Source organism: Anomaloglossus baeobatrachus, chromosome 8 (assembly GCF_048569485.1).
Source record: "Anomaloglossus baeobatrachus isolate aAnoBae1 chromosome 8, aAnoBae1.hap1, whole genome shotgun sequence".
Lineage (NCBI taxonomy): Eukaryota > Metazoa > Chordata > Amphibia > Anura > Aromobatidae > Anomaloglossus > Anomaloglossus baeobatrachus.
Genome location: NC_134360.1, coordinates 261,365,241 through 261,383,829, shown reverse-complemented (window position 1 = coordinate 261,383,829; position 18,589 = coordinate 261,365,241). Strand labels below are relative to the sequence as shown.

The 18,589-nt window shown below is 42.0% G+C and overlaps 1 protein-coding gene across 1 annotated transcript; it reads left to right on the top strand.

Moving 5' to 3' along the window:
- Nucleotides 1–679: 679 nt before the first annotated feature.
- Nucleotides 680–3,421, top strand: LOC142250100 (uncharacterized). The gene is made up of 7 exons (XM_075322165.1): nt 680–789; nt 865–942; nt 1,023–1,100; nt 1,198–1,411; nt 1,492–1,648; nt 1,778–2,497; nt 3,406–3,421. The coding sequence occupies exons 1-7, from the start codon at nt 748–750 to the stop codon at nt 3,419–3,421; spliced, it is 1,305 nt and encodes a 434-aa protein (XP_075178280.1). The 5' UTR covers nt 680–747.
- Nucleotides 3,422–18,589: the final 15,168 nt, after the last annotated feature.

The window sequence follows — 18,589 nt, the reverse complement described above, 5'->3', positions numbered from 1 at the left end:
TTATCCCCCATAGACTTGCATTGTTGCCGGATTGTACCTGATGGCTTTGCGTTGCATCCGTTTTTTTCCGGATGCGGCAAAATAATTGAATGCGGCGGCCGGATAGAACGTATCATGTAACGTTTTTTGTCCCCTTAAAAAAACCGCATTCTGCCGGATCCGGCGCAATACGGCATTGTATACAATGGGTGTCTATGCATGCCGGATCCGGCGCAATGCGGTTTAAACCGGATGCGGTGACCGCATCCGGTTTGTTAAACAGAGCATGCGCAAATTTTTTTTTTTCCTCATCACAAAACTTATAAAAGGATCCAGCACATTCTACACACTTCCTGCCGGCTCCTGACTTCAACTTCTGCTGTCCTCCAGTCCAGTGCTCCAGGGAAGAGGTATGTCCACAGTACTGTCCACAGATCACTGCTGTGAGCTGCGTACATGTACTTAGACATTTTTTTTTCTTTTTTTGCAGGTGCAGTGTTGCGGTACATTTCTGGGCATCCTGTTGCTGGGTCCTTTTATCTTCCGTGGCAGTGCAAGAGTGTTCCTGAGGTAATGTCCACAGTACTGTCCACAGATCACTGCTGTGAGCTGCGTACATGTACTTAGACATTTTTTTTTCTTTTTTTGCAGGTGCAGTGTTGCGGTACATTTCTGGGCATCCTGTTGCTGGGTCCTTTTATCTTCCGTGGCAGTGCAAGAGTGTTCCTGAGGTTGAGGTCCTGTTGTGCGTGGCCTGTAATCAAAAAAATGTCGTCTTCTGGTAGCCCGCCCTTCGGTTCACAAACTGAGGTATTTTTTTTTTTTTGGTTTTTTTTTAAAAAATACAAAAAAAAACATTTTTTTAAATCAACGACATTTACACAGGTGGCCGAAACATCACAGGAGATGCTGCCAGAAGAGGACGGAAGGGGTGGAGAAAGACACGGAGCGGGCGATCATAGTGTAAGTTTCAAACAGGAATTGTTTACCACAGCACACCAAACATATAAGTAAATAATTTTTTTTTGTTTTCTTCACTAAAGGCTTCAACTTCTAGGGCTCATGATAGAGCTCCCCCAAGACCGTCCCAGGGTCGTCGTCGAGGTGGCGGTGGTCATAGTGTAAGGTTTTTTTTTTTTTTTATTTTTTTTTTTTTTCATGTCAGTGTGAATTTTTGTCTATTTTTTTTTTTAATTTCTTTTTTCTTTCTTTGAACAGGCATCCCAGCGTGCTCCCGATTCTGACGGTGAGGAGGCCGGATTTATCAACATCGACCTCCTCATCGATGAAGTTAGAGAGAGGGAGCCGCTGTGGAACATGGCTGACCGCCGCCACGCTGATTCGATCGTAACCCGTCGACTCTGGGACGAGGTATGCCACGCAGCGGTAGAAGGTTGGGGGGAGCTCAATTCTCGTGGCCAGAAGAAACAGCGTAAGTATTCACAGTTCAGTAGGTTATGCTGCCTGATGTAATGTGTTGTATAATAACCACTTTCTGCTTTCCACTTTCAGGTGACAAACTTCAGAAGCGGTGGCGGTCTATCAGGGATCGCTTCAAAAAGGAGTTAAATCAAGAGATGCAGGCCCCGAGTGGATCCGGAGGACGCAGATCGAAGTACCGTTACTTTAGAGCGTTGTCGTTCCTCCGGACAACTATGGTGTGCAGAAGGTAAATATTCCACACAATATGTACAAAGTATAATATTTTATGTCTGTTTTTTTTTGCTTTTTTTTTTTTTTCTGTGGCACTGTATAGCAATTAAATTAATTATTGTTTTGTTTTTCCTCTTTTTAACAGCACCGTCTGCAGCACTCAGGAGCCTGCATCGAACCCGACAGGAGCGATCCCTGAACAGTCCGCCACTGGGGAACACAGGCACAGACCCCACCCATCTGAACCTTCCCTTCCATCTACATCTGTCCCATCCACCTGCGCTGGAGCTTCCCGTGAGACTTCATTACCTGAAGCTGCTGGTGATGAGATAGCTTTTCCCCTACCCCACCCCTCTGACACTGCTGCCCTCAGTAGAACACCTTTGGGTTCTGGGCGTCAGCGTCATAGGGGTCAGGAAAAGAGCTATGCGCCAGAGTTCTTGCATCTAAATGCAGCCTTCCAGAACGCCATTCAATTATTATCAGAACAAAATCGTGCATCTTTTAGCTTCCTAAATGCAAATATGGAAAAAAATACACACGAATTGTGCACGCGTCTGGACAGGCTGCATTTAGATGCAAGTAAATCTCCCAATCATTGTTTTTTTCAAGCCGTACTAGAGCGCATGGAAAAGCTATCTCTTGACCATCAGATGCATGTAATGCAAGCCACACGGAAGGCTCTGGGGCAGGTTGACTCCCAACCACCTCCACCCACCCCTACAAGACCACCTGCCCCCCCTCCAGCCATTGTCCCTACTCCCCCTGCTGCCCATTACCAGCCTGCTGCCCAGTACCAGCCTGCTGCCCAGTACCAGCCTGCTGCCCAGTACCAGCCTGCAGCCCAGTACCAGCCTGCAGCCCAGTACCAGCCTGCTGCCCAGTACCAGCCTGCTGCCCAGTACCAGCCTGATGCCCAGTACCAGCCTGCTGCCCAGTACCAGCCTGCTGCCCAGTACCAGCCTGCTGCCCAGTACCAGCCTGCAGCCCAGTACCAGCCTGCTGCCCAGTACCAGCCTGCTGCCCAGTACCAGCCTGATGCCCAGTACCAGCCTGCGGCCCAGTACCAGCCTGCGGCCCAGTACCAGCCTGCGGGCCAGTACCAGCTCCCAACCACATCTGCCCCTACACTTCCTACCCACTACCACATCTCGCCTTCCACAACCATCATGACCCCAACTCAAACCACTAATTCACCCGCCACCTCTTCTGTCTCCCAATCCCTCCACTCCACCCCTCAATCCTTACCAAATCCCATCCCATCTCCTGGTTTCCCTCTTGGTTTCTCAAGCACACCTTCACCTTCTGTTACTTCCCCACCACCACCACCAACACCACTTTCCACCCTCAATACTCCAACTGTGCGTGTGTTCCCACCTGTCAGCCCCTCCAGTACTATCTCCACCCCAAGCCCAAGATTTACAAATTTATAATTTATTTATCTATGTAATAAAAAATAAACGTTTTTGGTTGAAAAGTATTTATTTGTTCTTGTTTTTTTTGGGGGGGGAATATTATTTAGCAAGTTAAGTTAATAATAAGGTAATACAAAAACATAACATGTTGTAATTTGACGGGGTAAAAATTACAAATTTTTAAAGCGAGTGAAAGATTAAAATTAACAAGGTTAACAAGATATTATTTAATTTATTTATAATTATTTTTATTTGTTATAAAACTGAAGAAAAATCTTACACCATTTGATCTTGCCAATCTACTCTACCTTCTGGGGACACAAAATAGTTAGCATATATGTCACGGATTGTGGAACAGGCAACACTACTCCTAAATCCAGGACTGGTGTAGTCAGACAAAGAGGTGGATTCCAAACTCTGGTCATCCAAGGACAAAGGTTCCTTTGTTAAAACAAAATTGTGCAGTACCACACATGCTTTCACAATTTCATCCACAGTTTCAATGTTTAAATTAATGGCTGTTAACAACACTCGCCATTTGCTGGTTAGTATCCCAAAGGAGCATTCCACCATTCTTCTGGCTCTGGATAATCTGTAATTATATATTTTTTGTGTTTGCGTCAATCCACGGCTTGCATATGGCTTCAATAGATGTTGGGATAGTTGAAAGGCTTCGTCGGCCACAAAAACAAAGGGCATTGGGGGCTCACATGTGCCAGGAAGAGGTCTTGCAGGAGGGAAATCAAAAGTATTCCCATAGATTCGCCGCCCCATTGGGGACATTTTAAAGACCTGAGAGTCATTGGATCTCCCATATGCGCCAATGTCCACTGAGATGAATTTGTAGTCCGCATCCGTTATTGCCATTAGGACAATTGAAAAATACTTTTTATAATTGTAGTATTCAGACCCCGAAGCAGCAGGTTTCACAATTCTTATATGTTTGCCGTCCACTGAGCCAAGGCAATTTGGAAACTGACAAATGTTATAGTATTGTTCAGCAATTGCAAGCCATCTGTCCCTGGTGGGCTGGGGGATGAAATCCTCATGGAGGCAATCCCACAAGGCTTGGCAAGTGTCTCTAATGATTCCCGAGATGGTGGAAATTCCTAGTCGAAACTGGTAGTGGAGGGATGAAAGCGACTCTCCAGTTGCAAGGAATCTGTAAAGGAAAGACAATAATTATAAAAAAATAATAGCAAACACATTACAGTTAAAAGTCAATTTACAGGAGGATACAATTTAAAAAAAAAAAACTTACCTAAGCGTAACCAGCAAACGCTCCTCGGGTGTTATAGAGAACCGGCTGTAGGTGTCCGTTTTACGGATGTTGTCCGCAACAAGGCCAAGGAGGACGTCAAAATTATTCACTGCCATCCGGACATAGCTTGTGAATTTTTCATGGTTTCCACGGAGCTCCAGGTATAGGGTTGAAAACACCCCACGTGTCAGTCTCTGGGCAGTCAGGGGATGGATCCAAAAGCGTCGATGTCGCTGACGCCTCAGTCGCTGTCGCTCCTTTTCTCTGACGATGATAGCCAAGCGATTTGCCTCAAATATAAAATCTGCAGCGATCTTTGTGTAATTTGCAAGAATAGCATCCATGGTTTCTGCTTGTCTCTGTCTTCATTCTGTCATATATGCTTCAAAATACTGTATATATACTATATGTTCCCAATAGCCAATCAGAATACGGAACTCGTTAATTGTTTGTTTAGTGTTAAAAAAACGGATCCGTCAAAAAACGGACATAACGGATGCAAAACGGATGCAAACCGGACCCACCGGATCCGTTTTTTAACGGATCCGTCCTAAACGGATCCGCAAAAAAACGGATCCGGTGGGTCCGGTTGGCTCCGGTTTGCACAACAAAAACGGAAACGTTGGATACGGCAAAAAAAAGGACTGTGCCTGAATACAGAAAACTGATGTGTGAAAGTAGCCTTACTGTTAACCCTGTCCAGCACATGGCTGCCTGCACATTACTAAATAAGCTAAGGGTCGACATCGGGGCACTGACCAGAGCTAGTGGGAGGGGGAGGCAGCAGAGGATGTTCTCACAGCAAGTCACAAACTTTGTGACTGTGTCGGCCACTGTCTGCCACTCAGACCGCACTGTCTGCAGCCTCCAGTCCTGACATATTCATCTCTGACCTGAGTCTGCATATCCTGCAACTGCCGACATGACAGGCATCCACAATCACAGCAGTCACTGGCTCCACACACTGCAGAAGAGTAGATGACGAGCCAGGCAGTCAGCTCGAGGTCACAGGTAGAAAGAGGCTGGAGGGGGCGGAGCCCAGCGCTGCGGCGGCCACTTGTATAAGAGCTAGTACAGTATAGTTATAGCGCAGCGCCTCTGTCACAGAGCGGAGCCGGCTGTTTATCTTCAGGGTGAGTGCACCGCGGCCTGATGGAGCGCGGTGCATGCATCCTTCCCATAGACAGGTAGGAGCCCTGTCTGCGAGCCATAGGTTCCCGACCCCTGCTGTGGCCGCACACATCACTGTGTGTGAAGCCGCAGGAACGAGGAACTTCTCCTACCGCTGCAATACAAAAGGAAGGAGGTGGGCGGGATGTTTACATCCTGCTCATCTCCTCCCCTCCGTTGCTATTGGCCGCCTGCCGTGTGACGTCGCTGTGACGCCGCACGACCCGCCCCCTTAGGAAGGAGGCGGGTCACCGGCCAGAGCGACGTCGCACGGCAGGTATGTGCGTGTGAAACTGCCGTAGCGATAATGTTCGCTACACCAGCAATCACAAGATATCGTACCTGCGACGGGGGCGGGGACTATCGCGTGCGACATCACAGCATCGGCTTGGAATAGATCCCTCTGTGTGTAATGACTCTATATAATATATAGGAATAGATCCCTCTGTGTGTAATAACTATATAATATATAGGAATAGATCCCTCTGTGTGTAATGACTCTATATAATATATAGGAATAGATCCCTCTGTGTGTAATGACTATATAATATATAGGAATAGATCCCTCTGTGTGTAATGACTCTATATAATATATAGGAATAGATCCCTCTGTGTGTAATGACTCTATATAATATATAGGAATAGATCCCTCTGTGTGTAATGACTCTATATAATATATAGGAATACATCCCTCTGTGTGTAATGACTATATAATATATAGGAATAGATTCCTCTGTGTGTAATGACTCTATATAATATATAGGAATAGATCCCTCTGTGTGTAATAACTATATAATATATAGGAATAGATCCCTCTGTGTGTAATGACTCTATATAATATATAGGAATAGATCCCTCTGTGTGTAATGACTATATAATATATAGGAATAGATCCCTCTGTGTGTAATGACTCTATATAATATATAGGAATAGATCCCTCTGTGTGTAATGACTCTATATAATATATAGGAATAGATCCCTCTGTGTGTAATAACTATATAATATATAGGAATAGATCCCTCTGTGTGTAATGACTCTATATAATATATAGGAATAGATCCCTCTGTGTGTAATGACTATATAATATATAGGAATAGATCCCTCTGTGTGTAATGACTCTATATAATATATAGGAATAGATCCCTCTGTGTGTAATGACTATATAATATATAGGAATAGATCCCTCTGTGTGTAATGACTCTATATAATATATAGGAATAGATCCCTCTGTGTGTAATGACTCTATATAATATATAGGAATAGATCCCTCTGTGTGTAATGACTCTATATAATATATAGGAATAGATCCCTCTGTGTGTAATGACTCTATATAATATATAGGAATACATCCCTCTGTGTGTAATGACTATATAATATATAGGAATAGATTCCTCTGTGTGTAATGACTCTATATAATATATAGGAATAGATCCCTCTGTGTGTAATAACTATATAATATATAGGAATAGATCCCTCTGTGTGTAATGACTCTATATAATATATAGGAATAGATCCCTCTGTGTGTAATGACTATATAATATATAGGAATAGATCCCTCTGTGTGTAATGACTCTATATAATATATAGGAATAGATCCCTCTGTGTGTAATGACTCTATATAATATATAGGAATAGATCCCTCTGTGTGTAATGACTCTATATAATATATAGGAATAGATCCCTCTGTGTGTAATGACTCTATATAATATATAGGAATAGATCCCTCTGTGTGTAATGACTATATAATCTTTAGGAATAGATCCCTCTGTGTGTAATGACTCTATATAATATATAGGAATAGATTCCTCTGTGTGTAATGACTCTATATAATATATAGGAATAGATCCCTCTGTGTGTAATGACTCTATATAATATATAGGAATAGATCCCTCTGTGTGTAATGACTCTATATAATATATAGGAATAGATCCCTCTGTGTGTAATGACTCTATATAATATATAGGAATAGATTCCTCTGTTTGTAATGACTCTATATAATATATAGGAATAGATCCCTCTGTGTGTAATGACTCTATATAATATATAGGAATAGATCCCTCTGTGTGTAATGACTCTATATAATATATAGGAATAGATCCCTCTGTGTGTAATGACTCTATATAATATATAGGAATAGATCCCTCTGTGTGTAATGACTCTATATAATATATAGGAATAGATTCCTCTGTGTGTAATGACTCTATATAATATATAGGAATAGATCCCTCTGTGTGTAATGACTATATAATCTTTAGGAATAGATCCCTCTGTGTGTAATGACTCTATATAATATATAGGAATAGATCCCTCTGTGTGTAATAACTATATAATATATAGGAATAGATCCCTCTGTGTGTAATGACTCTATATAATATATAGGAATAGATCCCTCTGTGTGTAATGACTATATAATATATAGGAATAGATCCCTCTGTGTGTAATGACTCTATATAATATATAGGAATAGATCCCTCTGTGTGTAATGACTATATAATATATAGGAATAGATCCCTCTGTGTGTAATGACTCTATATAATATATAGGAATAGATCCCTCTGTGTGTAATGACTCTATATAATATATAGGAATAGATCCCTCTGTGTGTAATGACTCTATATAATATATAGGAATAGATCCCTCTGTGTGTAATGACTCTATATAATATATAGGAATACATCCCTCTGTGTGTAATGACTATATAATATATAGGAATAGATTCCTCTGTGTGTAATGACTCTATATAATATATAGGAATAGATCCCTCTGTGTGTAATAACTATATAATATATAGGAATAGATCCCTCTGTGTGTAATGACTCTATATAATATATAGGAATAGATCCCTCTGTGTGTAATGACTATATAATATATAGGAATAGATCCCTCTGTGTGTAATGACTCTATATAATATATAGGAATAGATCCCTCTGTGTGTAATGACTCTATATAATATATAGGAATAGATCCCTCTGTGTGTAATGACTCTATATAATATATAGGAATAGATCCCTCTGTGTGTAATGACTCTATATAATATATAGGAATAGATCCCTCTGTGTGTAATGACTATATAATCTTTAGGAATAGATCCCTCTGTGTGTAATGACTCTATATAATATATAGGAATAGATTCCTCTGTGTGTAATGACTCTATATAATATATAGGAATAGATACCTCTGTGTGTAATGACTCTATATAATATATAGGAATAGATCCCTCTGTGTGTAATGACTCTATATAATATATAGGAATAGATCCCTCTGTGTGTAATGACTCTATATAATATATAGGAATAGATTCCTCTGTTTGTAATGACTCTATATAATATATAGGAATAGATCCCTCTGTGTGTAATGACTCTATATAATATATAGGAATAGATCCCTCTGTGTGTAATGACTCTATATAATATATAGGAATAGATCCCTCTGTGTGTAATGACTCTATATAATATATAGGAATAGATCCCTCTGTGTGTAATGACTCTATATAATATATAGGAATAGATTCCTCTGTGTGTAATGACTCTATATAATATATAGGAATAGATCCCTCTGTGTGTAATGACTATATAATCTTTAGGAATAGATCCCTCTGTGTGTAATGACTCTATATAATATATAGGAATAGATTCCTCTGTGTGTAATGACTCTATATAATATATAGGAATAGATCCCTCTGTGTGTAATGACTCTATATAATATATAGGAATAGATTCCTCTGTGTGTAATGACTCTATATAATATATAGGAATAGATCCCTCTGTGTGTAATGACTATATAATCTTTAGGAATAGATCCCTCTGTGTGTAATGACTCTATATAATATATAGGAATAGATTCCTCTGTGTGTAATGACTCTATATAATATATAGGAATAGATCCCTCTGTGTGTAATGACTCTATATAATATATAGGAATAGATCCCTCTGTGTGTAATGACTCTATATAATATATAGGAATAGATCCCTCTGTGTGTAATGACTCTATATAATATATAGGAATAGATCCCTCTGTGTGTAATGACTCTATATAATATATAGGAATAGATTCCTCTGTGTGTAATGACTCTATATAATATATAGGAATAGATTCCTCTGTGTGTAATGACTCTATATAATATATAGGAATAGATCCCTCTGTGTGTAATGACTATATAATCTTTAGGAATAGATCCCTCTGTGTGTAATGACTCTATATAATATATAGGAATAGATCCCTCTGTGTGTAATGACTCTATATAATATATAGGAATAGATCCCTCTGTGTAATGACTCTATATAATATATAAGAATAGATCCCTCTGTGTGTAATGTCTCTATATAATATATAGGAATAGATCCCTCTGTGTGTAATGACTCTATATAATATATAGGAATAGATCCCTCTGTGTGTAATGACTCTATATAATATATAGGAATAGATCCCTCTGTGTAATGACTCTATATAATATATAAGAATAGATCCCTCTGTGTGTAATGTCTCTATATAATATATAGGAATAGATCCCTCTGTGTGTAATGTCTCTATATAATATATGAATTTCACTATTCATAATGAAATACTGAAATAAATTAACTTTTTGATGATATTCTAATTTATTGAGATGCTCTTGTACATGTCATAATCTACCTTAGGTTTGAAACTTGAGCCATGCAGCTCAGTGATTACCTACAGTCAACATGGTATCAGCGCTGCAGCCAATCAACAGAGACCGAGGCAGTGCTGGTAAGTAAACTCTAGCAAAACTCAGGTTACACTATAGGCAAAAGTTTGTTGACCGTAGACAACCCCTTTAACAGTTGCAAATAATAAAATAAAAAAATATCCTCGACATCCAGTAAATTGTAAGTAGGACCGACACATTTTTTTCAAATTTCTAGACTGTTCCTTTATTTCGACAACATAGAAACACTGATTGTTATTGGTTTTATCGACTGAATTCTTAGATTGTTGGATGAAATATGTTTTACTATGACTTTGTAATATACGAAAAAAGAACTGCTAGAGTAAGCAAAAACCACCAACAATAAGCGAGAGAATATAAAATATAAATATTTATAGAAACATATTAAAAAGTGTATATTAAATTTATATCACATATGTGTCAAGCTCTAATAAGGATGGAATAAACCCTGGACTAGGATCATTTATACACATGGGAAAAGCATATATTGTAGTATGAACAGAATTTGTACCAATGATAAATGAGGCAGAAAATCTTTGTTCATCACCAAGTGTCCTATACCAGCAATCACTGAAGTAATAAAGTGCACAATGCACTGCTAACCTAATGGTAGTGTCCTCCACACAGCCCCGACGTGCGTTTCGCTATAATGATTTCTCAAGTGGGTCTGTAGCTTCTAGTAGTACTCCACCCTTGTTGTTTATATATTGGGGGAACGTGTCTTGTAGGCCTTGGTTTTTGTCCTAGATATACATTGGATGCTTCAGGAATTTTCTGCTGATTATACTGTACACATGCATATTAGATACTATGCTATGTTTTGTAACAGGTGCAATAGATGAAGGATGATGGCTGACCAACCAGTGAACGAACGATTGCCTGGTGAGTGAGTATGCCTACGCAGTCATACACATCTTTGGCCACAACAGTCAGTCACACTGGCCTTACGTATATATTGGTAAAAGATGAACAATTTTTCTGGACACATTTTTTCATGGGAAGATTTGAGATGAGGGGACCTGTGGAAGTTCGGTTCAATGGGTTCAGCCGCACTTTAAGGTTCGATTTGGGACCCGGTCCTGACCTGAACCTCAATGGAAGTCACTAATTGGACAGTTCAGGTCTCTGCCCACATGCAGCCAGCCATAAACAGATCATGTCCGGGGCGGGTGAGCAGGATTTTTCCATTTTTTGTTTGGTGTACACTACATCCGATCACGCTTTTGTTATCCCCCCAGTGCGAGTCATTCGTAGACTGCAAGCTGAGCACCGAGCGAGTGTACCCGAGCACAGCGATGCTCACGTAAGTGGTTGCATACGTAAAGCACCTGAACTATCAACCCAAACTGTGTTTGGCATGAACACTGGACACCGAAGCTGGGGTTCACACATCTCTAGTAGAGATCTCTTCTGGACTTGTGACTCGACTGACCGGATGAAAGGTTAAAGCACGGCCAGTTTCTTTCCAGACGATATATAAATGAATAGGATAACTGAAGTGAGCACTAATATATATATTCTGAGTGCAAGCCAAAAAATACATACTATACAAGGATAAGGCTGCACATCAAACTCAGATAATGGTATAATGCCTCAAGCATATGGAAAAATATTGCAAAATACAATGAAAAATGCTACTTGCTAACTTGAACATGTGAATAATGAATTGCATACCTGCCATGAATATTAGGAAAAAGGAGATATTTAGCAATCGCATTGATCAATGTAACTGAGCCCCAAAACCTCGTCAAGGTAACCTCGTCAACCTCGTCTTTCCAGACGATGAACATCTGTTATTTGGTGAACTAAAATTATCTCGTTCATGGGGGAATTTCGGGTGAAAATCGTTTATTTTTATCACCGTTAGTTTACCTTTGATAACCACAATATTCATGGAGGAGTGTATGTATCTTTAAGGCTGGTTTCACACTTCCGAGTTTCTCATACCTTGACCAGTGACGGGTTTCCTGATCCAAACTCCGCACCCGCGTATATGCCGATGACACTGCTGAGTTTGGCCAGTAGACCTGCCGCTGCTCTGTACAATGGGCGCCATACTCAGATACTTTAAAGGGATGGTTCACTATTCTGCAATAGTGGCCACATCCCTGTAACACTGATAGGGGAGGCTTTTTTCAAACACCTTGTTCAGCAAATTCTGCCTGTGAGCGGCGCTATTGTGGTCCGATCACCCCAGGAAGTGACCCGCCCCGGGCTCCGTGACCTCGGCGATACGGTGATGTCACGTCAACTTCCAGATGACCCGACATCACTGCAGCCGACCCCAGTTTTCCTGAGTGACTGGGCTGTGGACGGTGTATAACCGCTCTTCACAGCGCATCATCCCGCACACTCTCCTATACTGCAGAGCGCCACAAGCAGGAGCAATGCTGGAAGGTAACAAGCAGTAACTTGTAAAGGAATCCAGCTCACCCACGTCTGACCTCACCGCGCCTCAGACTCGGATCCGGCCCTGCCCTGGCCGCACAGCAATAAAAATGAAGAAAACGATCCAGCTGAGTGACCAGGTGATTTATTCAGTGCAGTTCAGACAAGGCATATGGTCGTGGTTAACGCGTTTCTGGCTTACCGCCCTTAATCATAACCATAACATATGATTAAGGGCGTTAAGCCAGAAACGCGTTAACCACAACCCAGAAACGCGTTAACCACAACCATATGCCTTGTCTGAACTGCACTGAATAAATCACCTGGTCACTCAGCTGGATCGCTTTCTTCATTTTTATTAACAAGCGGTAACGCTGCCCACAGCCCAGTCACTCAGGAAGACTGGGGCCGGCCACGGTCATGTCAGGTCATCTGGAAGTTGACGTGACATCAGTGAGTTCCAGAGGTCACAGAGCCCGAGGGGTCACTTCCTGGGGATGAGCGGACCACAAAAGCACTGCTCACATGCAGAATTGGCTGATAAAGGTGTTTGAAAAAAGCCTTCCCTATCAGTGTTACAGGGATATGGCTGCTATTGCAGAGTACTGAACCATCCCTTTAAAGGGAACCCGTCAGGTGCAATATGCAGCCAGGACCACGAGCAGTTCTGGGTGTATATTGCTAATCCCTGCCTAACTGTCCCTGTATACACCAGCATAGATAAAGAGATCTATAGAAAAAGGATTTCTAAAGATCTGTTATCTTATGCTAATGAGCGAGGGGACTAGTCCCAAGGGTGTTATATCCCCCCCGACTAGCTGCTCTCTTAGCATGTTAGTACACCCACAGGGGCATGATAGCATGCTATGTAATGTAGCGTCACCAGGGGTGCTGCGCATACCTGTGTTTGCTGTGACCGCTGACCAGAATGCTGGGCACTTCCGGTCATGCGCACCTGAAAGATTCCCTTTAAGTCTTTGTGGCTGTCTCCATCAAATATCTTTTCAAAACACGTCAATTTTTTTTTTAATTTATTCATTCTATTTATTTTCCTCACTTACAGTATATAGCACTATTAGAATCATAGAATATTAGAATTGGAAAGGTTCTCCTGGGTCATCTAGTCCCACCCCCTGCTCAAAGCAGGATTCACTAAATCATCCAGACAGATGTCCGTCCAACCTCTTATTAAAGACTTCCAATGAAGGAGACCTCAGCACCTCTCGTGGTCGCCTGTTCCACTCGTTGATCACTCTCACTGTCAAAAAGTTTTTTTCTAATATCTAATCTGTGTCTCCTCCCATCAGTTTACTCCCATTGCTTCTAGTCTTTCCTTGTGAAAATGAGAATAAAACTGATGCCTCTACAGTGTGACCGCCTGTAAGATATTTGTAGACCGCTATTAAGTCTCCTCTCAGTCTTCTCTTTTGCAAGCTAAACAATCCTAAATCCTGTAACCGTTCCTCATAGGACATGGTTTGCAGTCCAGTCACCATTCTGGTCACTCTTCTCTGAACTTGCTCCAGTTTGTTGATGTCTTGTAAAATGTGGAGCCCAGAACTGGACACAATATTCCAGATGAGGTCTGACCACAGAGGAATAAAGGGGGGTAATGACTTCAAGTGATCTAGACTGTATGCTTCTGTAATACATCCTAGAATGGGGTTTGCCTTTTTTGCTGCTGAATCACACTGGTGACTCATGTTCAGTCTGTGATCTATTAGTCACACATGCTGTTGGATAGCGCTATTCCCCCCATGCTGTATATATCACACATGCTGTTGGATAGCTCTATTCCTCCCATGCTGTATATGTCACACATGCTGTTGGATAGCGCTATTCCTCCCATGCTGTATATGTCACACATGCTGTTGGATAGCTCTATTCCTCCCATGCTGTATATGTCACACATGCTGTTGGATAGCGCTATTCCTCCCATGCTGTATATGTCACACATGCTGTTGGATAGCGCTATTCCCCCCATGCTGTATATATCACACATGCTGTTGGATAGCTCTATTCCTCCCATGCTGTATATGTCACACATGCTGTTGGATAGTTCTATTCCCCCCATGCTGTATATATCACACATGCTGTTGGATAGCGCTATTCCTCCCATGCTGTATATGTCACACATGCTGTTGGATAGCGCTATTCCTCCCATGCTGTATATGTCACACATGCTGTTGGATAGCTCTATTCCTCCCATGCTGTATATGTCACACATGCTGTTGGATAGCGCTATTCCTCCCATGCTGTATATGTCACACATGCTGTTGGATAGCGCTATTCCCCCCATGCTGTATATATCACACATGCTGTTGGATAGCTCTATTCCTCCCATGCTGTATATGTCACACATGCTGTTGGATAGTTCTATTCCCCCCATGCTGTATATATCACACATGCTGTTGGATAGCGCTATTCCTCCCATGCTGTATATGTCACACATGCTGTTGGATAGCGCTATTCCTCCCATGCTGTATATGTCACACATGCTGTTGGATAGCTCTATTCCTCCCATGCTGTATATGTCACACATGCTGTTGGATAGCGCTATTCCTCCCATGCTGTATATGTCACACATGCTGTTGGATAGCGCTATTCCTCCCATGCTGTATATGTCACACTTGCTGTTGGATAGTGCTATTCCTCCCATGCTGTATATATCACACATGCTGTTGGATAGCTCTATTCCCCCCATGCTGTATATATCACACATGCTGTTGGATAGCGCTATTCCTCCCATGCTGTATATGTCACACATGCTGTTGGATAGCGCTATTCCTCCCATGCTGTATATGTCACACATGCTGTTGGATAGCGCTATTCCTCCCATGCTGTATATGTCACACATGCTGTTGGATAGCGCTATTCCTCCCATGCTGTATATGTCACACATGCTGTTGGATAGTTCTATTCCTCCCATGCTGTATATATCACACATGCTGTTGGATAGCTCTATTCCCCCCATGCTGTATATATCACACATGCTGTTGGATAGCGCTATTCCTCCCATGCTGTATATGTCACACATGCTGTTGGATAGCGCTATTCCTCCCATGCTGTATATGTCACACATGCTGTTGGATAGCTCTATTCCTCCCATGCTGTATATGTCACACATGCTGTTGGATAGCGCTATTCCTCCCATGCTGTATATGTCACACATGCTGTTGGATAGCGCTATTCCTCCCATGCTGTATATGTCACACTTGCTGTTGGATAGTGCTATTCCTCCCATGCTGTATATGTCACACATGCTGTTGGATAGCGCTATTCCTCCCATGCTGTATATGTCACACATGCTGTTGGATAGTTCTATTCCTCCCATGCTGTATATATCACACATGCTGTTGGATAGCTCTATTCCCCCCATGCTGTATATATCACACATGCTGTTGGATAGCGCTATTCCTCCCATGCTGTATATGTCACACATGCTGTTGGATAGCGCTATTCCTCCCATGCTGTATATGTCACACATGCTGTTGGATAGCTCTATTCCTCCCATGCTGTATATGTCACACATGCTGTTGGATAGCGCTATTCCTCCCATGCTGTATATGTCACACATGCTGTTGGATAGCGCTATTCCTCCCATGCTGTATATGTCACACTTGCTGTTGGATAGTGCTATTCCTCCCATGCTGTATATGTCACACATGCTGTTGGATAGTGCTATTCCTCCCATGCTGTATATATCACACATGCTGTTGGATAGCTCTATTCTTCCCATGCTGTATATGTCACACATGCTGTTGGATAGCTCTATTCTTCCCATGCTGTATATGTCACACATGCTGTTGGATAGTGCTATTCCTCCCATGCTGTATATGTCACACATGCTGTTGGATAGCTCTATTCCTCCCATGCTGTATATGTCACACATGCTGTTGGATAGCGCTATTCCTCCCATGCTGTATATGTCACACTTGCTGTTGGATAGTGCTATTCCTCCCATGCTGTATATATCACACATGCTGTTGGATAGTGCTATTCCCCCCATGCTGTATATGTCACACATGCTGTTGGATAGTGCTATTCCTCCCATGCTGTATATGTCACACATGCTGTTGGATAGCTCTATTCTTCCCATGCTGTATATATCACACATGCTGTTGGATAGCTCTATTCCCCCCATGCTGTATATGTCACACATGCTGTTGGATAGTTCTATTCCTCCCATGCTGTATATGTCACACATGCTGTTGGATAGCTCTATTCCTCCCATGCTGTATATGTCACACTTGCTGTTGGATAGCGCTATTCCTCCCATGCTGTATATGTCACACATGCTGTTGGATAGTGCTATTCCCCCCATGCTGTATATGTCACACATGCTGTTGGATAGTGCTATTCCTCCCATGCTGTATATGTCACACATGCTGTTGGATAGCGCTATTCCTCCCATGCTGTATATGTCACACTTGCTGTTGGATAGTGCTATTCCTCCCATGCTGTATATGTCACACATGCTGTTGGATAGTGCTATTCCTCCCATGCTGTATATATCACACATGCTGTTGGATAGCTCTATTCTTCCCATGCTGTATATGTCACACATGCTGTTGGATAGCTCTATTCTTCCCATGCTGTATATGTCACACATGCTGTTGGATAGTGCTATTCCTCCCATGCTGTATATGTCACACATGCTGTTGGATAGCTCTATTCCTCCCATGCTGTATATGTCACACATGCTGTTGGATAGCGCTATTCCTCCCATGCTGTATATGTCACACTTGCTGTTGGATAGTGCTATTCCTCCCATGCTGTATATATCACACATGCTGTTGGATAGTGCTATTCCCCCCATGCTGTATATGTCACACATGCTGTTGGATAGTGCTATTCCTCCCATGCTGTATATGTCACACATGCTGTTGGATAGCTCTATTCTTCCCATGCTGTATATATCACACATGCTGTTGGATAGCTCTATTCCCCCCATGCTGTATATGTCACACATGCTGTTGGATAGTTCTATTCCTCCCATGCTGTATATGTCACACATGCTGTTGGATAGCTCTATTCCTCCCATGCTGTATATGTCACACATGCTGTTGGATAGTGCTATTCCTCCCATGCTGTATATGTCACACATGCTGTTGGATAGTGCTATTCCCCCCATGCTGTATATGTCACACATGCTGTTGGATAGTGCTATTCCTCCCATGCTGTATATGTCACACATGCTGTTGGATAGCTCTATTCTTCCCATGCTGTATATATCACACATGCTGTTGGATAGCTCTATTCCCCCCATGCTGTATATGTCACACATGCTGTTGGATAGTTCTATTCCTCCCATGCTGTATATGTCACACATGCTGTTGGATAGCTCTATTCCTCCCATGCTGTATATGTCACACATGCTGTTGGATAGTGCTATTCCTCCCATGCTGTATATATCACACATGCTGTTGGATAGTGCTATTCCCCCCATGCTGTATATGTCACACATGCTGTTGGATAGTGCTATTCCTCCCATGCTGTATATGTCACACATGCTGTTGGATAGCTCTATTCTTCCCATGCTGTATATATCACACATGCTGTTGGATAGCTCTATTCCCCCCATGCTGTATATGTCACACATGCTGTTGGATAGTTCTATTCCTCCCATGCTGTATATGTCACACATGCTGTTGGATAGCTCTATTCCTCCCATGCTGTATATGTCACACATGCTGTTGGATAGCGCTATTCCTCCCATGCTGTATATGTCACACATGCTGTTGGATAGTGCTATTCCTCCCATGCTGTATATGTCACACATGCTGTTGGATAGCGCTATTCCTCCCATGCTGTATATGTCACACATGCTGTTGGATAGTTCTATTCCTCCCATGCTGTATATGTCACACATGCTGTTGGATAGCGCTATTTCCCCCATGCTGTATATGTCACACATGCTGTTGGATAGTTCTATTCCTCCCATGCTGTATATATCACACATGCTGTTGGATAGTGCTATTCCTCCCATGCTGTATATGTCACACTTGCTGTTGGATAGCTCTATTCTTCCCATGC

Excerpts from the sequence above, each read along its gene's own strand:
- LOC142250100 (XM_075322165.1), top strand. The coding sequence starts at position 748 with ATGTCGTCTTCTGGTAGCCCGCCCTTCGGTTCACAAACTGAG. Across the intron at positions 1,101-1,197 it reads GAGGTGGCGGTGGTCATAGT|GCATCCCAGCGTGCTCCCGA; the intron begins GTAAGGTTTTTT and ends TTCTTTGAACAG. Across the intron at positions 1,649-1,777 it reads ACAACTATGGTGTGCAGAAG|CACCGTCTGCAGCACTCAGG; the intron begins GTAAATATTCCA and ends TCTTTTTAACAG.